This window comes from Rhinolophus sinicus, chromosome 11 (assembly GCF_057876585.1).
Source record: "Rhinolophus sinicus isolate RSI-liver-muscle chromosome 11, RSI-T2T, whole genome shotgun sequence".
Taxonomy (NCBI): domain Eukaryota; kingdom Metazoa; phylum Chordata; class Mammalia; order Chiroptera; family Rhinolophidae; genus Rhinolophus; species Rhinolophus sinicus.
This window is the reverse complement of record NC_142511.1, coordinates 5,269,114-5,292,500: the sequence shown is the minus strand read 5'-3', so window position 1 is coordinate 5,292,500 and position 23,387 is coordinate 5,269,114. Positions and strand designations below refer to the sequence as shown.

The window sequence follows — 23,387 nt, the reverse complement described above, 5'->3', positions numbered from 1 at the left end:
ATATATATATATATATATATATATATATATATATATGCCTCTGTATTTCTTTTTTAACCCGAATGGTTGATAATTGCAGGTCAGCTGAGTTGTGTCGGAGTTTTACAATGCTTCTATTTCTCTGAGCATTTAAAATGATAAGGTACTTTGTCTAGAAACCCACTGATAAAAAAGGAATTTGTAAACGAAGGCAAAGTTTTCTTTGGTCAGTTTCCAGCTGTCCTAGAGGTGAAGGAGGGTGGGAGAGGGGGAGGAAGGTGGGAGGGAGGAAAACCCTCAAGCTGAATGAAATCCCAATAGAGAGAATAATACAGAAAGTCTGGGTTGCAATATGATCCATGCTGATCTTCAGAGGTGGGTCCCTTAAAGAAAGTTCTGGAAAAAATATTACTGCCTCGCCCCTAATTCCCTCAACCCTCCATTTATATCTATCCCTAAACAATTCTATATCATGAAAACATCTGTCCTATAGGCTTTTGTGAGAAATGAAGATCATCTCTTTTGTCCTTAAAATTCTTCCAAAAGTTATAAGGGTTCCTGAACAAATCCCTTTCTGAGTTATATATTTTGCAACAATTCAATAATTGTCACAAGTTCTCTTCTGTAAAACCTTTTATTATAAAATGTTCCCCAAGTTATCTTTTCTCAAAATGATTTTCTTTAAAAATTACCCTTCTGATCCATCTTAAAAGTGGTTTCTCTTCTTTTATGGTTTTCAGTTTAAATATTTTTTAAAAGGGGTAATTTAGCTACCTAATCCCCTTAGATCATATGATTTTCTTTTCTATTATGGCTTAAAGGCTTCCATATTAATTATTTTCAAAAGAACAAGTGAGATTTTTTTTAATCTATGTAATTTCAAGTGAAACTTTTAGGTAACTTACAAGAGCTTATTTTTCCAAGAAATTTATTTTTACTAATTTATACAGTGACTAAAGAAGAAAGACAGCTGTGATAGCTATAAAGTACCTTCGTAATGTTTAAGATTTCTCAAAAATTTGTTGTTGTTTGACTCTGTGGAAATGACTGAATTTTATAACTTGCTTTCATTTCATATGTATTTAATGTAAATGTCTTTGTTTAGATAGAATGGCCTTTTTGTTTCAAAGAAATTAACCACCACCAACCAGTCCCTCACCTATTTTCTCCCTCAGGATGACTTTTAGTCTGGAGACAAGGGGACCCGAAGGTGTCCTTAGCGTAAGTACAGGAGTAGAAACATAAGAATGAAATTTTAAAGGGATTAGCCGAGGAGACCCTGCAAACGCTTCCACCTCGCTCGGTGAAGTTGAGACAACCCATTTTTGATGCGAACTTTTAACAAATGAAAAGGAAGAGCCCTTATTTTTAAATTGCACGAGCTAAATTAAAGATCAGAAGGCAAAGCTCGCTTTATAAACCTCTGCTGACGAAAGGTAGTTTATGGATAGGCCAACACATATACACACAGATCGTAAAATAACCGTATCTATTTCCAGGGTGATTCGAATAATGTTTAACTTTATTTTGATATTACTTTGTAAGGAGACATACAAATATTTTAGGGATCATGGGATCTATTCCAGAGGAAACTAACCAGCTGTGATCATCTTCAACTAAAACTTCCCGTGGATATGATGGTAAGTGTTAAGTACTAAAATTAAACATTGTACGTCGTCAGAAAGAGAAAATGTTTTGCAGGGCCTTTCCACACTGCACTTCGCAGGAACATAGTAGTTCGTTTTCATTTCAGTGCGTGGATGGTTGATAAGTTAGACGAAGCACCCGGTTAAAAGAACTTTCTCTATCATCTAAGAGAAAGGAAATTCAGAGCCTTGGTTTCAACACTATTGTCCCTTAACTGCAGGAGGATGGATATAAAACGGTTTGTTTACATTTTCAAGCCCCCCCCCCTTTTTAAGAGCCATAGGTCTCAAAATCCAAGAAAGTTTGTTTACAATGGGACAAAAATTTCACACTGATCACTTTCTTGCCATTAGTCAATAGGTTTAATGCCTTTCCTGCTTGGCACTTGAGCTTTCGGCCCAGATAATGTGTTTATGTTTTCAAAAGACCAAAATATACTATCGACCCCACCTCTCGCCTACAGACCACCCAAGTTTTTTGCTCTGTGGGAAAGAATTTAGGCATGAAACTCCTAATGACAGAAACATCCCCTGCCTTTTTTTTCTTTTTTCCTTTTTTCCTTTTTTTTTTTTTGGATTGAAGTTGTAAAGCTGGGATAGGAAATAAAGGAAAATACAATTTAGTAATGTAAAAAGTTCACTCACCCACCCACGTCACCCTTAGTAAAGAAAAGACAAGGCTTTCAATTCTTCAACAAGAGATCTGCCCTTTAAAAAACAACCCATTTCCCTCTTCTCTAGAGGGAATATCCCACCCATGACAACAACATCCAAATAATAACTAAAAGACCATCACTCAGAAAGCCCAGCTTAAAATAACTGGAAGGTCAGGCTTTAGCATGAGGACAGCAGACAGGAAATTCCTTAGTAAAGATTGAAACTTTCTTACTTGGTTTCATGGATCTTTTACCTCGGTGTGCTATAAATTATGGACATAGAAATACTTAACTCATGTTTTGGAGAATTCTTATCAGCTCTAATAAATAGAAATAATGAAGTAAATTAAGGGAAATAATTCAATCTTCATTTTGAATTTCCTGATTTATAACAGCCAGTTTCCTGGAGCTGCTTTGATTTAATTTTGCTATAGAAGAATTCGAACATAATTCCTTTCTTGCCTTTTTTCTTAAAATAAATAAAAGACAAAAAAGAAATAAACTGTAATGACCTTATTAAAAAATATACTGGGTGGTAATAATGCAAAGAGCTTTTACATTTTAGCTAGTTCTTTGATAACAAATCCGTATTCACTCTGTAATTCGTGGGATAGAAAAGCAGTCTTAACTGTTTTTTTAATTTTTCATCTTTTTTAACAAGTTTAGGGGCAGGTTCAACACAACTACGAAATGTGCAGATGTCACACACTTACTATAAGTGTGTTTTAAAAACTTATTAGAAACATACATTGCCCAAAAGTCTCACGAGTCAAGATTTTTCAGCAAGATATTTTTTTCCCCCTGAAAAATAGATATGGTTTTTCAGGCTCTGATATTTTTGGATACCTTGGTTTAATAGAATTGTTTCATATTAAAGGATAACATATGAACTCACAAATATTTTTTTCTATTTTTTCAGGTTGCATGCATCATTCCTTTAATTGAGCAGAGTTAACTGGATCAAATTATTTATGAGAGAGAGAGGGAAAGCTATACAGAATTACAGTATTTTTTAATTTCCACCAGTATACTCTTTGTAAGTGAATCACTCTCTAAATATTTTCTGTTGCACTGATTGCAGCAACAATAACAAAATAGTTGCTGAAGGTATTTGTTTTTGCATACTCTGACCTTGTAATCATTTAAATAGCAGCCAAGTTCACTGATGTTTTTGATTCTGTCAAGGAAAAAAAAAAAAAAAAAAAAAAGTCCTTTACTCAAAAGTGCTGACCAGAAACAGAATCAGACATTTGCTTGAAATTAAATAAATAAATGGAAACGTGCACTTATCAACTCTTTCTTAAAGCTGTACCCTCTCTAATCACTTCATAAAAGTTTATATGTGTAGAAAACTCATTTTGTTTCACAGTCTCTAAACACTCTTTTGCTGTTCATAAAGTTCCTATTTGCTCTTTTCTCAGAATTTTACAATTAAAGGGAAATAAACTGTTTTCTTTAAGATTCTTTGAAAAAGTTCCCGATACACACTCCTTGGACAATAAGGTTTTGTTTTGTTTTTGTTTTAAGAACTCCCACTTACTGAAATTTTGACTCTCTGGATCTTTTGTTTTTGAAAGGGCTGGGGAATTTATTCAACACATGTACAGATGTGAATTGATCATTTATATTAAAATAGCCAGTAGACTTATTCTTGACTCACCAGGATTAAATTTTCTCTCTGTATATTTCATGCAATTACTTTCTCATACAAATTGTAGGGAGAATTCCCAAGTCTGGTTTTACATTGTAGATGTGAAATGAAGTTTCCTTTTTTGTGTCTCAGGTCGTATTTTGTAACTGTGTGCCACTAACAGTGTCCATCCCACAGTCTGAGCATAACTGGGGGTGACAGCTTTTTAGTTTATGCCCTTTTGATTCATGGCACAGCCCTGCAGTGAATTAACAGGAGAACTTAAGCTCACCACCGCTTTTCATTTGGTTTTCATAGCCATACTTAAAAACTTTGCATGAAAAAGGATATGAGACATTTAAGTAAGTTCCTGTTGCTTAATAAAGTATTGGTGAAAATACATCCCCTTGTAAAACCCCACTATCAAAGCATCAGACACCAAGGTCGGCTGGTTGAATTGCCAAATGTGTTGGATAGGGCTCATTAATTATTTTGAAAATGGCTGCCGTTCCATGTAAATGAGTTTCTTTTTCATGGGCAAGGTTATGGTACTTATCTACTATAAGAAACATGTATAAACATAACCTTTATCTTTAACTGCAGTATTAAAATATGCAGTTTTTGTGAAGAGGAAAAACATCTGGTTCAATTACTCTGAACTCTGGCTGCCTATGGGCCAGGAATAATATGAACTGCCTTTCAGAATAGACCTGGTGTATAATCTTGCTGTTTTGTTTTATCCTTAAAATTTCACCATGAGTTTTCTGTTACATCCATCATCCATGTTAGTACCTTTGGAACACATGTATAAGTGTATTTTTTGAATAAAGTCAAAAGTCTAACTTGTTTTTAGTTCCATAATGTTTGAATGTTTAATTCTATTGTGTGTTTTTCTCCCTTTCCCCTGACCCTCCAAAATCACCAAATCTGGAAAACAGACTGATTGTACCTCCCATGAACAAAGGAAACCCGAAGGAACCAAGGGCCTGGCTGGACGGAGTTGTCATGTGTCTGCCTGTCTACACTTGCTGTGCAGAACATCCGCTCACCTGTACAGCAGGCACAGACAGGCAGTCACATGACAACCCAGCCTGAATGACAACCAGCCATTGAAAGAAAGCAGCCCTCACACCATGTAGCATCTACACCACGAGCTACAACCAAAACGAGGGGCGCGGGGGGGGCCTGGGGCTTTCATCTGTTGGTTGAATACTTAACTCGTATGTATTATTATTATTATTATTATTATTATTATTTTATTTTGACTCGAATTTTGAAACCCACCAAAAGTAAAGTGAGTCATGCCTATGGAAATCTAATAAAACCCATTTCTGAAAATGTTCCTGTGCTTTCTATAGTTCTGTTTTCCTAATTGTTGTCAGTAAATGACTACCCTGGACATTTATGGTACATGGCTTTGCAGGCGCCCCACAATCAGTCTAGCTAAACAGTCTGATGCTTGACAAAGAATGAATGAGTCTAATAATTCTACTCCTAAAACTAAGTTTAGGTTTCTACATCGTGACTTTTTAAGGGAGAGGAGAGAGAGGCACCAAAGAAAAAGAGGGAAGGAATAATGTTCCAGGGAATCCTGTATTTCCAGTTAAACTTGGCCAGTTTGGTTCTGGGTAAGACAGTGAAAAGAGTATTTGCTTCCAACATAATTTGCAAATGTATTAAAATAGTTGCTTCTCCTCTCATGACATATGGAAAGTTGAAAGCGAAGCTGTGATATCTCTAAGTGTCACGATGTACAGAGATTTATTACTGTGTCATTGTTTAATTTAGAAGGCGCTTATACTACAGTTCTGAGGGTGGAATCTGGGGGCCGGCATTCAAGCAAAATACAGGCTCCCATCCTCTGTAAACTTCCCAACTTGTGAGATGTTCAGGCAATTCAATTATTGTCAAAAAAGAGCAAGCAAAGAAATTAGTGGACATGCAATGTATATTTTGCCATATCTTTTGAGAAAATGTCAAAATTTACACACTGTGAACTGTAGTGAAATAATCAGGGTTTACTTGTGTGTATGACTATTTCAAACTCTTAAGGGTAAAAAAGTGGGGAGATGGATAAAGTTAGAAATCCATCCACTTTGATTTGGTTCACTAAAATGTCTTAGCTTGAGTTTTGAAAATTAATTTTCATCTTCTTCAGAAAGATTCTGGTCATGCTTTAAAAACTGTAGCACAAGGCTACCCCAAATTTTTTGTTTTTTTAACCTAATTAAACATTTTAAGTATCTATTTTGGACCAAAGCAAACTATTTTTATTCAGATATTTCATTTTTAAAATGAAAGATTTAGTCTTAAGGCTAAAAATGCCACATGGTTCAAAAGTTCTATGATTGTGTGATATTTTACCAAACCTGACACTGTAGTTTCTTTAAAAAATAGAGAAATTTGATTAGGCAAAACCATAAAGTAAATATATGATTAAGGTTAAATTCTGGCATTTAACAATCTGGCCTAAGCAAATAAGTCATGCACGAAAATATGCTTCTGCGAAACACACCGAGCAAAGAAGGTTTTTACCTTAAAGAAAAGTCCCATGACTAGAAAATAAAGTGCTAAATAATAGCTCACAAAATGCAAAATATAAACAGGAAGACAGCATAGAAAGGTCTCACAGAATATATCCATAGACACCACCCAGTTGCAAATGCTTTCTATAACCTGCACCAAACACCGCTGACGGGAACCACTTTGGATCCTTTTACTGGACCCCGCAAAGCAGCCCCAGGACACGCGTGAGAGCTCCCTGGTGACCCACAGCTGGGTCAGAATATAGAGACTGTTCCGTTCCACCAGATTCCAAAGGGAAAGCAAGGAGGCCAGCAGAGTCACCCTGAAGTGAGCCAGTCAGGACACCAGTCCAAATAATTTCCCCTTAGCACGTGAGCTTTGCATCTTAGTTTTAACCTACTTGTAATTGGCTCTCAAAAAGAAATGCTTGAAAGAATGTTATTTATATTTAAATTCATTAAATGATGCACATTTGGAAATGTTACTCTTCATATAAAGAGTAACACTGCGCTTCTAGTAGAAACATTTGAGTAGGAGATAGAATACTTCGAGGGGAGTGGGTCTGGGTCCACACGTGTTTTAAATAAATTTGAAGTAGCACTTGCCATTATGGTTTGTTGAAGAATATTATATATTTTTCAAAAATTATAAATCTTTGGATAACACCAGAATGTGGAAAAGCCTCTATGAAATAATCCTACATGAAAAAGTGTAACATTAAACAGCTTACGTATAGGAAAACACACACGCACACACAACTATAATCATGAAGAATTTCAAGTAACATAAACATTTGAAACGTCAGTACTTGTTGTTTCTGATTCAAAAAAATCTAAGTTTTGGCTAACTCAAACATCGCAGTGAGGAGTGTGCGGTGCTCGCAGGGTTAATTTCATCCTGACCTCCCCATAACAGAAGGCATGCAGACCTGGCAGGAAACAGGCAGAATTGGGAACATATAAATGCAAATGGAAAGAGATGAAAATTTCTGTAACTTCTTGGCCTGACCACGTTGGCCATCCAGGGATAGAGCTGTCATTTTGTTTCCTATTACTGAAGTTACATTTGTCATCTGTTACAGCTACATAATAAAAACAATACTAAGTAAATATCCCTATAAGGGAATTATATAATCTCCTTATCAAGCTATCCAAACACTTCAACCCACAAAAATGAGGCCTGTGATTTTTTTTTTAAGAGTCCAAAGAATGTCCTTATTTCAATGCAGATTTTGGATTTCCTTCAACACTGTAAGGTTAGTACATTTCCACTGGAAACACTTCTGTTGAATTACCCTATTTTCCTATGAGTACTCCATAATGATTTTAATCTTTGAGTTGGAATATAGAAAGACTAAATACTGGCTATGTGCTATTATTATGTATAAACTACAAGTCCCCTTTCTTCACAGATTTTAACTATCATTTACACATTTCTCACTGATACTAAAAAACAAAAAATAAGCCTCTTTTCTCCTTGAATCAGCATATCCCATTCTTCTAAAATTCATATTTTAGATACATGTTTTTTAAATTCATTACTTTTTTGTAATCTGATTTTAAAGTATTCATGTTAAACTATCTAAATCCCAAATCTTTTCTATTTTATTCTCATACTTGCCCTTTTCTAAATCCTTCCCAGAAACTGTACAAAATATATTTACAATGTATGAAAACAATGCTGGGAAATTTATATTCTGCTTAAATGACCTTCAATCCAGGAAGTTATACAGTCAGAGGCGAAAAAATGCCCATTAGCCTTCAATAATGAAAGTTGAGAAAATCTTAACACAATCTACCTAGAATGGTAATTTTACCCTGTAATTCAATAATTTAATTGAAGCCCTGGAGAGACCAGGATGTGATGAATTGTCAGGCTGCATCTAGTCACTGCCTCGATTCATTTCCACAACCGATATTTACTTAGTACAACTTAGTGCCATGTCCACTGCAGGTAGAACAGTGAACAAGACGATGCCTCCTGGTCTCAGGAGGCTCACAGGTGAGCAGGAGCTTAAACACTCAACTGACATTTAGCACGTGTGATGACCTGTCACGTCAATCTCACCCTCTGACAAAATCTCTCAAATCCATCCATGTCTATCAATCTCTCTCCACCCACCCCAGCCCAACCTACCACGGTCTCTTATGGCGACCACAGCAATAGCTTTCTAACAACTCCCCAGTCCAGTTGTGCCCTCCTCCAACCCATTCTCTACAAGGCAACCAAAGGGACCTGCAAAAAATTCAAATCTTAGTACGTGACTCTCCAGCTTCCAAACGTCAAAGGCGTCTCATCATTCTTACGTGGGATCAAAATCCTTAATCTTTATAAGAGTTCTTTTCTCTCATTGTTCCAGTCCCACTGGCCTTAACTCAGTTTCTTAAATTCACCAGACTCAATCTTGCCTCAAGGTATTAACACAAACCTTCTCTGACTACCCAACTGAAAGTCCCCTGCGTTGCAATCCCCACCCCAGACAAACCCATCCCTGGACTTATTTTCTTCTGTCTGTAATCTGCATCTGATAGGTTTTCCTGTTTGTGTACACAGTTTCTTTATTGGGAAATATCCTTCACGAGGGCAGATACCCCGAGTTCCTTGCTCACCGTTTCATCCTTAGTAACTAGGTGAGTGTCTGGTAAGTAACAGGTGCTCAGAAAATATTTGCTGGGAAATGTTCAGGCAATTCAGGGCAGGCCCTGACATTCTCTTTGAGTCTCCATTTTCATCTCTCAAGGGGAAAATGTAAATAAAGTACTGACTTAACTCCGTGTCTGGTAAACTATAAAAACTCAATGAATGTTACTCATTTAAAGGGATGATTGTCACAGAGACTGTCATTCAGACTGAAAGCCGACCATCACGGGTTTAAGCAGGTAGAATGAAGACGGAGTTACCGTTTCCAAGCACAGTTACTGTTGGATCTGGTTAGCTGGAAGTATAACACCTTTGGTTTGGTGGGGCATTTTGACTAGTTTGGATATGCAGAGGTGAGCCTGCAGCAAAGGCTGGGCTGGATGCAGAGAGGGCCGAGGGCAGGCACGGGAGGGTGAGGAACACCCTGAGTTTGGGGCAGTCCAGACTGAGAGCACTGAGGGGAGAGCTGGGAAGGGGGAAGAGAAAGACAGAAACCACTGCACTGTCCTTGGGCTGGGCCAGCACACGGCTCAGAGCCACCAACGTGGCGTGTCCACTGGTCAAAAAGACTGTGCAGAGGGGTGTCTAATATTCTCTCTGAGGCTGTTTGAGTTGTCGTATTGCTTCCCGAGATCCTTAGCAAAGATGAGTACTATGAACGTCCTTACGTCATGATTTGGATAGATGTCCAAGGAGCTAAGTGTCATCCATTCCAGACCCGAGAGGGCCTACATGTCCACGTGCAGTCTCACTCCCACAGACAGCTCCTGCTTGACTTGGGGGATGCCCACCGGCAAAAGGCCCTGGGGAGGATGAACCCAGAAGAGGTCTATGCAACCCGGGCCACATGGGTAGGACATTTCAGAGTCTGGGATACTCCAGTATGATCTACAAAGATGTCTAGATTTGGGCAAATCCCCTTAGTGACTAGTTATAAACTGTTGAACCCTGTAAAAGACGCTCTATTTCTTTTCGTGTTGCAGAAAGCCCCAATCTGAATGTTAGAGGATCACATAACGTCAAGTAGCTAGATTAATTATGTCTACCACAACCATGGTGTCTTGCAAAGACTCTGGAAGTAGTGGTGGAAATAGCATTGCTTGGGACACTGGTGGAAACCTTTCTGTGAGGCTCATCTATCAGTAACTTTACAAATAACATTATTTGAATGCAGAATAATGGTTCAAAAAGTACAGTCCACAGATGCTTGAGGGTGTTCATGAATTCCCCCTAAAATTCAAGGGGAAGGTAGATAGATCCATTCAGAAAACAGAGGGAACATGCTGGGGATTTACTCTTACAGCCACGGCAACTCTAGCTCACAAGTATTGCATCATTGCCTCTGCCCATCTGGACAGGAAATCACATAGTTGGATATCACCATCTCTAATTCTTGGCTGAAGTGTAGCAGAACCCACGGCCGGAGGGCAGGTGGCATGGAAAACCTCAGTGAAGGATGCGATCTGAGCTTGCGCTTGTTATCTGAACCTTACCATTTATCATTCTCTGCTAAACAACAACAAAACAACAACCCAACATCCCATACGTCCTCTCTCACAGTATGAAATGACAGAAAGAAACAAAATTAGAAGACTTGCGTCAACGAATGGCATCACAGTAGGAAGACACAGTGTTACCTGTGATGGCAAAAATAAATATATAAATGCTGATACTTAAAAGTTTGTTAAAGCACTTATTCATATATGATTTCTTAGAGCCCTACAATACCCTTTGAGGTGATTTGGCTGGCAACGGTCCCCATTTGATAAGTGAAAAGAACGAGGTGCAGCGAAGCCCGACTTTTCCAATCCTCGCAGCTCGTCATAGCCAACCCATATCCTGCAGCCCCTCACCCTGTCACCACACGACCATATGGTCTGTAGGGCCCTTTGTTCAATGAATGTCATCCTGCAAAACAGTCTTAGCCATTGTTCTTTAATCACAAATATATTTCACAAGTCATTTATATTTATTACAAACCTGTCATAAGTTAAATAAAACCATATCTATTCATATGACATAATATGCTATTTATTCAACAGCCAATTCGATGATAATGAAAACACACCAGTCTAATTACACAAGAAAGCAGGAGGATGGCAGAACCCAGAAAAAGAAAAAAAAAGACAATCTTCTGTGAAAATTTGAATAGAAAGCTATCATTGAATACATGAGTGACTCTGCAAGTCACTGAAAGATATTTACTGTGTCGCATTTGCTTGACCATAAAGGAGAACTGGTTAAGGAACAGGATTTGCAGTGTGTCGGTGCTCACGTGGGTACAGACGGATACATGGGGACAAAGTACAAGCACTCAGCTTACAACACACTGACTCCAAAAGTTGAGTTCGAACAGACAAGAGAACCCAGGAGCCACACTCCAGTCGCAGTAGCTACCCCAAGGGTTCGGAGCCCCTGATGCTAACTATTGTAACACCCCGGCAAAGGTCAATGTTGAGACGCCTGGAACTCATCTCAGTAAACCCTCTGAGGGATGAGGTTGCCTTGGACAAATCCAGCACTCCTGGGATTCTTGCCTACATCTGAGGCTGAAAGCATAAGCTCTGGAACCAGACAGCTTGGGGTCGAATTTCTGCTTTGCCACCAACTAGCTATGTGACCTTGACAAGTTCATTACCTCACCAGCACCAAGCGATAAAGGAGACCGAGCTCTATAGAAATGACTTTCAAAAGGTTGGGGATTTTTTTGGTTAGTTTATTCATCTGAAAAATGGGGACAACAATAGTACCTATCTTCAGGATAGTATTATGGATGGAATGAGTTAACTAACATATAGGAAACACTAGCTATTACTATTCTGATTCCTCAGCCAAATCTTTTGCTTTCCCTTGACTGAGAAAGGGCCCAAGACCAAATGTATTGAAATGTACATAAGTGAGCACCTAAAACCTTGGCAACAAATTGTATTTAAGAGAAGCCTCTCATAGGGCAGCTCAGCACAAAAGAAGACAACGCATTTGCTGATTTTATATCTAGGGAGGCACCCATCTCAGAACTCCTGGCGGCCTGGTCTTTGAACATGGAACAAGAGGGATACCTAAGTAGCCAACACAGGAAATAACTATCGTCAGTCCTCAGACCCTCACTACAACCAGTCCCACGTTTGACTGAAGTCAGTAAATACATGACATAAAAATGGAAAATAAAGCTTTTGAGTAGAAATTTTCTTTGGACATTTCTATAGGATGTGATTTCCCTTCCTGCAGAAAATTCAGTGGAAATCAACTGGATTTTCAACTGAATGATCCAAGACACTTAGGAAACAGAAAAATTATATAAGGCATGAAACTTTCCCTCCAACAACTGACAGAGGCACTTCGTAGTGTTTTCAAAAGATGCAAAGCCAAGAGAAGGACTGGTAACTCTGAAATGTGTGCTCTTTGGAGCCAAATAAATGTGAGGCAATCTCACCTGGAAATACGAGTTTTCTGCTGCCATGGACTAGTATTCTTATCTCATGTCTGCATGTGTATAGGCATCGAAAACGTCCCAGGTCAGACTGGAACTATTAACATTTCCCAAAGAGTTTTGTTTCCATCCGTGCCCTCCTAAATTTCACAGTAAGTCTGTACCACTTTATAGCCTTTTAATGCCTCTGCAAGACTGAGATATATATTTTTCGCACTTTTATAGCTACCAGATTTAAATGAGTAAGTCACAGGACCAAAATTAACATCCAACATGAGCCAAAACACCATAATTATCATAAGTCATGAGTTTACATAGACATTAAAATATCAAAGAACAGAATTCATATAAACAATTATTTGGGACTTACTTGAACATGAGTGATTTGGACACTTTCAAAAGCCTGTCATTTGAGACAGATGTCACTGCGACAATCCCCGAATGCTTTATTAATTCTGCATGAGCGCTATTAATTTTGTGCTTATGCTGCTCTGTCACCTTGAGTCTTTTCAACACATTATATAATGAAAAGTGCTTTCGCTGTATCCGTACCCTGCCATTATTATAAAAGAAGGAAGTTTCAATTCCATTTCTTCAGGTACACAAACACGTGACTACACCAAAGAAGCAAAAGGAATTTGAAGGGAATATTGTAAAATTAAAAATCTACGAGGGAAAACACGGTGCTTCTTCAAACAAACAACCCCAGCTCAGTCTTACCGAAAGAGAACCGCCGGGGCTGCAAAACGTAGGTCCCAATACCACCCATGAACGTGCCATGAGAAACACGTGGGTGAGAACGCTGTCACACGCTGTGGCTTGCTTACCTCATCGTCCCTGTACCAGGACAAGCTTTCGGCCGTCAGCACGAACCAGTAGCCCTTGGACCCTCCTTTCATGATGCCGATGTTGCTGATGGTGAGCCAGCCCTTGCGGATCACCTGCAAGAGAGCACAGGCCGCAGGGAAGCTTAGTGCAGTGTGAGCCACGGGAGGCCACAGCGCGTGCACTAAACGGAGTTAAAAGCAAGATGCAAATGACAGTAAGAGTAGCCTTGGTCCTCCCGCGCTCAACCTCTAGTAAGCGGTCAAGCTGTCCGAGATCATTTACCTGCCAAAAGTACAGACAACCAGAAGGAAGTCTCTGCCATTGAATGGACAAAATCACAATGGCGGGCTTATACAGATGGCAGAAGCAGAACGACTGAAAGAGACGGGAATGGAACGACTACTAGGCTTGTGCCAGGCCTACTGATGGCACGGCTGCCACAATTAACACATACTTAGGTGATGGGATGAACAGCAATAGACTCTCTGTGTCCACTGCCTCTTCTTTCTTCCAGCCGACTGGCCCATTTTATTTTTTTATTTTTTTGCCCGGTTTGCTTCTCATTAAGATTTCTACCAGAGACCGGCCACCAAATGGTGAAAGGAAAAAACTCAAGCCAACCAAATAGTTCCTTGTTAACAGCTTTGAATAAGGCTGAATGAGAAAGAAAGCTGAAACAATAAGTTCAAACTAAAAGTTTGGACTTTTCTTAACGGCCCAGATTTACCCATCTACTTCTGGTTCTTTGCCATACTGAAAAATATGCAGCATCTTCATAAAAATCTTTAAACAGCATCTAAATTTTAAAACACTAACAACTAGGATTACTGATTTGATAAAAAAAAAATTATTGACAAATAGCATTTAAGTACAATTCTATTTATTTTCTCACACTTATTGTAAAGTTAAAATCTGGTTCCCACATGACATAGTTTACCATCTCGTCTATGCTAGATAATTTTTGTTGTTATAGAACCAGAAATCAAATACTCTATGGAATTGTCTGATACTATTTTACATGCAAAAAAAAAAAAAAAAAAAAAATCATCAAATACCTAAATTGTTCAATATCGTTGAGAGTCTGAAATGTTTTTTAAATTACTGACTTATTGAATGACCAACGAGTGTCAGTTCCTAAAGGAAGATGAAAATTCCATAATAATCAGATTTTACATTTTTATTGCTATTGTTTTCTAATTGAAAAAAAAAATCAATCCTAAGGAAAACTGTGAAATAAGTCAAGGTTGTCATTATTGATCGTCCATACTCTGTCCCCTGAGTCCCTGTTTCAGCATCTCTCAGGTGCCCAGTCTCCTTTTTCATGCTGTTTCAGTTTTACAGACCCCCATATAGACGCCCATTCAGGTGCAGACTAAGGCAATTCTCTCCTCTGTTCAAAATTACTCCTCTTCCTTACCCTCTACTTCAGAAAGAAGAAAACAATACTTCTCAAAGTATGGTTTCTACCAACTATATTACCATCACTGGAGTACTTTCTAAAAATACAGACTCTTAGGCTACCTGCAAGACCAAATGAATCAGAGTACGTACATATAAAACCCAGAAATCTGCATTTGAACATGTTCCCAAGGTGATTCTTATTTATACTGAAGTTTGAAAACCACTGCATGTATACATACAATCAAAACCTCATCGTCCTTAGAGCAAATGATCTCATCTAATTTTTACTAAGAAGGAACTGAGTTATTTCACACTTAGCATTGCTGTCCACTCTACCAGGGCTTACAAATAGCGTACTAAGCAAAATATCCAATGAAAGTATGTTCGTTATTTCAGGTATGTCTGGATAGAAAGGAATTCTTCCAAATACTCCACAAACTGCACTAAGTAAATCACTATTTCACCCACTGATTGGACAGGCCAGCTCCATCAAGGACAGCCATGAATTTAGCTCAACAACAAATTTCTTAAGAACCTATCGTGTGTCAAGAAAGAAAAAGCACGATAATGCCACAATATCTGCCCTCGAGAACCTTGTGGTTTAGTAGGCAATGCAGATCCATAAAGAGCATAGTGTAGTAAGAGATATATGCTAAGTAAATGAAGGGGCCCTCGACAAACTTAGAACATTGTAATAGGTTTCCTTGAAAAGATGGTAGCTTAGAAGCACCTGCAAGAGAAATAGAATTAGGGCAGGAAGTTTGTTTGTTTGTTTTTTTTACAAAAAACGAACAAGAAAGAAAATATGGAAGAGCCACTTAGTGCAGAAAACGTGAGGTGGGGATGAAGAACTTGAGTCTGGAGAGGCAGGTGGGGTAAAGTCAGAGTGGATCCAAACCAATGGGACCCCAAATTTTAGTGAGCTCGCTCTCCTGGCAGTACCAAAATAAATTACTAGTACACATGTAAATTTAAGTATATATGACCACTGTATTAATAAACTGTGTACATCATATTGAAATACACAGAGAAATTTGAAAGTATGACATGAAGATAAAATAAATAATTTAAATATTTCTTATTTTGTGGGGGACATGTATTTCATTTGTTACATTTATAACTTTATTATTAACTTCCTGGGATACAGAGCAAGGGTGCTGGCATAAGTATGTATATTAAATGTTAACAAAGCTTACCTGTCTTCTGAGTTTCTGGATAAAATCACATGTAAGTAGATGTTCTACTATAGTCTCCTGCATTCTGGGGGATTTTGCATGCTCCCTGGGACAGACAAGCTAGGTTATGTAAGTTATTGTAATAACCCAAGTGAGAAAGGACCAAGGTGTAAAGTAAACCCACGATGTGGTAAGGATGAAAAGAAATAAACCTACTGGAGAAACACCTAGGAGATAAAGTCAGCAGGACTTATGACTGGATGAGAGGGGGATTCATGAAGGTAAAGACTCTGGAATAGCATTCCACAGTAGCTTCTAGCCACACATAGTTATTGAGCCTTAGTGAATAGTTTCAATTCACACGTGAAATAAGTATAAAATGCACACTGGGTTTTAAAAACTTGGTACAAAAAATATAAAATATCTCATTAAACGTTTTAGAATTTATCATGTGAAGATCAATAAACAGAAACCACATTTAAATTGGAGCTGGGAGGGCCTTCAGGAGGCGTTCTCATGCCCTACTACTCACTGGCACACACTAAAAACAAAAAGAGATGGACTTCCCATCTCCAACAGGAGGATATTTTTCTACTCTACTTACTACTCCAGTAGGAAGAAGGAGGGTCTTCTCTTTCCCCCGGTAACCACTCAGCCAAAGAAAAATTGTTACAACTCAGCCAATAAAAACCACTACACTTCAAACTTCTCGTTTCCTTCAATGGACTCTTTGTTTACAACAGCTTCTCTCAACTCCTCTTTCCTCTATAAAAGACCTGTGTTCTCTGGTTATGTATGTGGTTCACCATTAGACCACATGCCCCAAATCGCAATTCTTTGTTGTTCCCAAGTAAACCCATTTTGCTGGAGAATTATCTGGCTGTCTATTTGTTTAAGGCTGACAATCACATGTTGAACTGATACTATTTTGGATATGCTGGGTTATAAAATCTATCTTTAATATTCATTTCACCTGCTTCATTTTATTTTTTTAATGTGGCTACCAGAATTAAATTACATATGTAGTTTGCATTACATTTTTATTGGACATTGTGCTGCTATTCTAGAATGATTCTGAAACTCTTGGGGCTACCAGCTCAGAAGGGATAGAGGAGAAGAACCAAGTTTTTGAGAAGTCGGGGAATTGATGATGAATTCGGTCAAGACCGTATTGAACCTGAGGTACCTGTGGGAATTACACATAGAAGTGACCCGACCTCTGCAGCAAAATGGAAAGGTTAGGACTGGAGAAGTAGAATTACAAATCATCAGCATACATACAGGTGGCAATTAAAACTGAGTGAAAAAGGCTCGAGGCAGAAGCTTGGGGACATACCAACATTTAATAGGTGGTCAGAAAACATCTGAAATGTCAGAGAAATAAGAGCAATAGGGCCATGGGAGCCAAAGCCAGGTGAATTTCAAGGAGTGTGTGGCTGTATCAAATTCAGCAGAGAAAGAGATGCTAAAGTCACCGCAGACGTCACAGTGATGTTAGCTATGCCAGTTACAGCACGGTGGTGGGAAACGTCAGGGTCCACAGGGCTGAGAGGGGAATGGGAAGTGAAAAATGGAGACAATGACTAAAAAGACAGTTAAAACCAGAAAACCAGAATAGACACAGGGTTGAAAGTGGTGTTTTTGTTGTGTTGCTGCTATTTTTCAGATTGTTGGGGGTTTTGTGTGTGTGTTGTTGTTTTTAATAGCAAGAATTGAGCATTTTTATTGCTCGGAGAAGATAATCGGTAGAGAGTAAGAGGTTGGTGATGTAGGAAAGACAAAACAAGAACAAAGAAGATGGGAGTCGATGAGGTGAAGAGCAAGGGAAGGGGCTGTCCTTGAACGTGACTGGAGCTGTCTTGTCTTGTGAGCCTGTGGGGTGAGGGCAGACGCAGGTCCTCTGGGTGGGACAGGGTAGACAGTTTAGGAAGGTTATAGCTGATTTTCCAGTATTTTCCATAAGAGACTAAATTATTATCTGTAAGAGAATAACGGTGAGAGAAGTTGGAAAGAAGGCTTCAGAATACGGTGAAGCATTGGGACAATCAATAATTGAATGAGAGAGTGAACATAACTAGAATTAGGGGGAAAAAATGGTTGGCCAAACACAACACTGTAAAACTCCTGGAAGACAGCAGAGGAGAAAAGCTAGATGATCTGGGGTACGGTGATGCCGTTTTAGATGCAACACCAAAGACACAATCACAAAAGAAGGGGGTGAAAAAGCTGAACTTCATTACAATGAAAAACTTCTGTGCGAAAGACAAGATCAAGAGACTGAGAAGACAAGCCATAGACTGGGAGAAGATATTTGCAAAAGACACATCTGACAAAGGAACGTTACCCAAAATACATAAAGAAGTTTAGAACTCAATAATAAGAAAACAAACAACTGATTACAAAGTGGTCCAGAGACCTTAACAGACATCTCCCCAAAGAAGATAGTCAGATGGCAAATAAGCACTGAAAAGATGCCCCACATCGTATGTCATCAGGGAAATGCAAATTAAAACAACAGTGAGATACCACTATACACCTATTGGAAAGGCCAAAATCCAAAACACTGACAACAGCAAATGCTGACCAGGATGTGGAGAAACAGGAACGCTCACTCATCGCTGGTGGGAACGCAGAAGGGGGCAGCCACTTTGGAAGACAACTCGGTGCTTCCTCACAAAACTAAACGTGTTCTTCACATGTGATCCAGCACTGGCAATCCTGAGTATTCACCCAAATGAGCTACCAAGCCAGGAACAGAGCGCAGCAACCTTAAATGCATATTGTTAAGTGAGAGAAGCGGATCCGAAAAAGTTAAATACTATATGATTCCAGCTATCTGAAATTCTGGAAAAGGCAAAACCATAAAGACAATAAAAAGATCAGTGATTGCGAGGGGTGGGGAGAAAGGAATAGTCAGAGCACAGAGGATTGCGAGGGCAGTGAAAATCCTCCTTACGATACTATAATGGTGGCTATATGTCATCATACTTTTGTCCCAGCCCACAGAATGTCCACCACCAAGAGTGGTCCCTAAGGTAAACTATGGACTCTGGGTGACTATGGTGTGTCCCTTGGTTAAAATGTGCCATGTTGGTGAGTGACGCTGATAACGGGGGAGGTTAGGCATGTGGGGGAGGGGGTGTGAAAAATCTCTGTCTCTTCCTCTAATTTTGTTGAAAACTTAAAACTGCTCTAAAAAAATAAGGGCTTAAAAAAATTGTTGCAAATTGAAGATCAAAACAGTAGGGACACGACCGACATAGTTGCGTTACTGTCTCCAGCAGCTCTCAGCACACCTGACACAGAAAAAGAGAAGTGGGAATTCACCCAGGGTTTCGAATTTCTGGACCCAAGTGACCTAAACTAAGTACACGGGTGTCAAGATGATGAAGGTTTGGGGCAAGAGAGCCATTCTGGTGACTATACATCCAATCTAGGCAGGAGCGGGCTCATAGAGAGGTAGAAAATGAAAAGACAAAGGGACGAGAGAAACCAATGACGGGAAAAAGCAGATACCATGTACGTGAAGAAACAAATGGGGTTTTGGGAACCGAAAATGATGTGAAGCAATAAATTGCCTGATCTTACTGGTACTGTTGAATTCATCTCACTAAGATGCACCACTATTTCTAGAAGAATTGAAGGTTGGAGCCAAAATGGTATTTACTAAACGTCATTTCATCAAGTGGATATATTCTATTGAGTTATACGGAAATTATAAGTTACAGAGAACAGTGAAAATGAAATGTGCAAAGAAGTGACATAAAAATTCATTAGAATAATTCCATTCTATGACATTCCAGCCATTTGCATCGCAACAGGCTGTCTCACTTGGAGAGAAAAGAAAGAGGAGTAGAGCTACCATGGCACACATCCCTTCACAGACACCCAGGGACGTGTGTCAAGCACTGAATGTTGTCGGCAGGGAAGGTGCTGTCATAAAAAGTTTAAGACGCTCTGGTCCAATCCCAGCCCTTTCTTTCCCAACAGAAAAGCATATTTGCCACAAATGGCTTTTTCCCCCCGATGACAATCAGCTCAATATGAGAATTAAGAAACAACAATTCCTAATGTACTTCTTCAGAAAAGAATTGAGGTATAGAGAAATCACGAAATCAAATTAAACAGAGGAATGAGACAGGGCAAGGCAAGCACTCAAGAAAAATGGTCAGAACACAAGAGGTAAGACTCCTAAGCAGAAATTAATAGACTAAAACAAAGGAAAGTGAGTGAGAAGGAGAAGACAAAGACTAAATAAAATTTGAAAAGAACGTCAAGATAAATGAGATTGATTGTAGAGTCTCTTCACAGCGAAAGATAGAAAATGTTCATGTTGTATTCAGATTTAAAATCACCACAATAAATCCATCAACATTCAGTACAATGACCACTTAGTATCTGCATGTCAAATTCTGCTTTGAGTGCCCAAGTGAACATAAGCAGCAAGCCCATACTTATACAATGAAGAGAGACCTGGAGAGCTCAGAGGGCATGTTCTCATTTGTAAGGCTTAAGACAAACCATTTTTTAAAATTTACTGCCCTAAATAAGACCGAAGCTTCTTTTGCCAAAAGCAGAAACTTTGAACGCAATGGAGAGAGCAGCAGTGAGGAGAGTGGGAAAGCCCAGCCCCTGCTCCCAGGGTTCTGGCCAGTTCCCTCTGTGCCTTTCGGAGTTGGCAAAATCTGTACGTGAGGGCTACGTTTGGACCTCAACATCTGGCAGGCATACTGGGTCATAAAACGAATACACAGACAAGGAATCAAATGATGAGGCGGAAAAAGTACATGTGGAAAAGTCTTAGTGTGGCCAAGGCTTTGGGTCTTGAACTTCATTTGTGAGCAGGGCGTTTTGACCTTGGTCTTGCTTATGAAAGATCATGCAAGTTTTTCTCAGCTCTGCAGCTGGCTTTTAATTGTTGCAGCCTGGGGGACCAGGGAGGAGTTTGTAAACCATAGACCGTTGGATATTTTCATCTTGGTAGACGACGAATGCTCATACATAGGCTGAATCCATAGGTGAGTAGCTGCTTCTTCAGAGGTTCACACAGCACAGGGAGTACACGGATAAACGCTGCTGAGATGGATGGGCCCCGAAAAGGCACCGTCCAGGCCGGTCACTACCTTTGCAAGCATAAGCCTCTATCAATCCTCAGGATATAGCTTGTCCTTGAATTAGCTGTCAGAGGTTTTTCTAAGCCAGCGTACCTGAGGCAAGGCTTCAACTACTGGGAAAAGAGTCTTTCCATATACAGTCTGGTAGGTCAGGAGGGGGAACTAAATGCACTGCTTTTAAATTGTAAGGCAGCTGAGGTCCCTAAGTATCACAGAGCAGTCTCGAGGTTCTGGCTTTAATTTATTAGGGCCAGGCCCAGGTAGGCGGCAGGAAGGGTATGTGTAGCTGCCCTCTGCGCTGTCCTATACCCTGGGCCAGAGCTGCACAGAGCTAACTGTAACTCACGTGGCTGATTTGCAGACTCAAGGGTCACCTCCATCCCAGCATACGAACCCAAACTGGCTCTGGATTCATTATATAGGAGGGAGAAAGCTTCCTTAAAAGGCCCAAGCCTCTTAGGTCAAGAAATTATGTAACAAGGTGCAGGAAGGGAAACACAAAGTCAAAGGAAAGAAAAATTATGAGGTTTGGAATATGCTACATGGGAGAGAAAAGTAACTCAAATAAGACCTGGTGACCGGGGATGTCACCTGTGCAAATTCCTGAACTAAGAAATAGACAGCAGTGTATGAAGCATTCTTAAAGATGGTATCTATAGATGGTTTTCCCCTTAGTGGTAAGGGTGTAGTACCAAAATTGCCCTCTTAGGAAGAGATTTCCCCCCAAAATGTAGAGCTTCACAGACAACTGGAAGAAACGGACAGCCTGGTAGGGCTAAACCCGGGAAGGTTTTCTCCATCTATCCTCTCTCATTCAAATCCCCCTGAATGTCAGCTACGGCCAGTGACGACTGGTAGAACAGTCCAGGACAAAAACATAAGGTGGGATGACTGCTTTAAAGGCTAGTCAGTCCGTGTGTCTTATTAAATGTGTCTGATGCGCTGGGATTATCTTTTATGTCCCACTCTTTACGAAGTTAGGAACACAAGAGACTATTTCAACTCCAGAAGTACGCAGGGAACAACGTACTCAATCTCACGGAGGCCAGCGCAGGGCACGGCTGCTGAAGGAACTCCAACCCCACCTGGACAGCGGACCCTCTTTGGCTGAGGCTGAGAGAGGAAGAATCGGGGAAGATTTAATGTGATGCTCCGTAAGTGCCTCAGACTTCACAAATTCCTTTGGGAATGTAATCTCTGGGCTTTACTTTCTGAAAGCTTCACAGTAAGAGAGGGTCATATTTACACTGAGGATGTGTCTGTTTTGTTGACATTCATTACCGAGTGTAATCTATTAGGCTGTAGTAATGATGCCATTTAATCATTGCAGAATCTCTCATTGGCTATGGAAATAAAATGGCTGGACATCATCTGACACAATAAATAAAATAAGGAGGAAACATTTAAACGTTGGTACAGACTGGCCTTAGAGTGAGTGTTCCTGGTGTACTGTTTGGACGCATTTCAGAGCCTCCCATCCAACAGTGGTTCTAGAAGGATGCCCAGAGAGCCATGATCAGCTTCGGAGGAGTGGCTTCAAGAAGGTAGAAGCAGGACTTGTTGATCTCTGCCTCCAAAGGGCGCTGGTCACAACCCTGGTTAACCAGTGGCTTAACCATTCAACCCAATGGAGCAAAAGGTGGAGGAAGGCTGAGAATATTGCCAAGGGGTCGGGGGTAGCGAGGAACTCCTGTGATTTCCTCACTCATTCAATCGAGAAGGAGTAACGAGACTTCTGAGATGGTAAATCTAGAAGGTTAAATAGGAAAGTGTTGTCCAGGGCCGTTCTGTCCCCCATTCTTCCCTCTTCATCTTCGGAGCCAGGCTGCCCACAGAGAGCACAGGAAGGAAGGGGTTCGTGCCTGCAGTTTTGAGGGACACGTGTTCAAAGGCATGTCTCACCTACGACGCCAGGTAAGCCAGGCAACCAGTATTTAGGAACGCCTGTGGTGGACCAGGCTCTCTGCCAGGGGCCCTCTGGGATCACAAATGGGCCGCCATAACACACGTACCCATTCTATGTGGGCTGGCACACGTAAAAGAATAGATTTTCACCTCTGATGAACTAACCTTATGCTTGGGATAAAGAAGCTGTGAAAACAAGCAAATAAAGTGAAGCATAACTAAAGGGGTTTAAAAATTAATCAGATTAAGACACAACATCATCAACTATTTGATGAAATATTGTTTGTTTTGTTTTCAAGACTCTACAAAGCACAACTATGAATGAATTGGCTAAGTGACAGTTACGTGTTTGGCTGTGCTTTTCATGTTTTTAACTTTCTAGGACATCAGCGCACAGAGTTTCAGAAGGAAACAGTCATAGCTCAGAATACAATTTGACTCCATTTCTAGGAATCCA

The 23,387-nt window shown here is 39.7% G+C and overlaps 1 protein-coding gene across 10 annotated transcripts in view; it reads right to left on the bottom strand.

Annotated features, from left to right (window-relative positions):
- The window catches only part of DNM3 (dynamin 3), a 396,041-nt gene that overhangs the window by 202,240 nt on the left and 170,414 nt on the right, over window positions 1-23,387 (bottom strand). For all 10 annotated transcript variants that reach the window (XM_074322210.2, XM_074322205.2, XM_074322209.2 and 7 more), the window contains one exon: window positions 13,335-13,448. In XM_074322210.2, coding sequence (XP_074178311.2) covers window positions 13,335-13,448 — 114 coding nt within the window. The remainder of the gene's footprint in view (window positions 1-13,334; window positions 13,449-23,387) is intronic.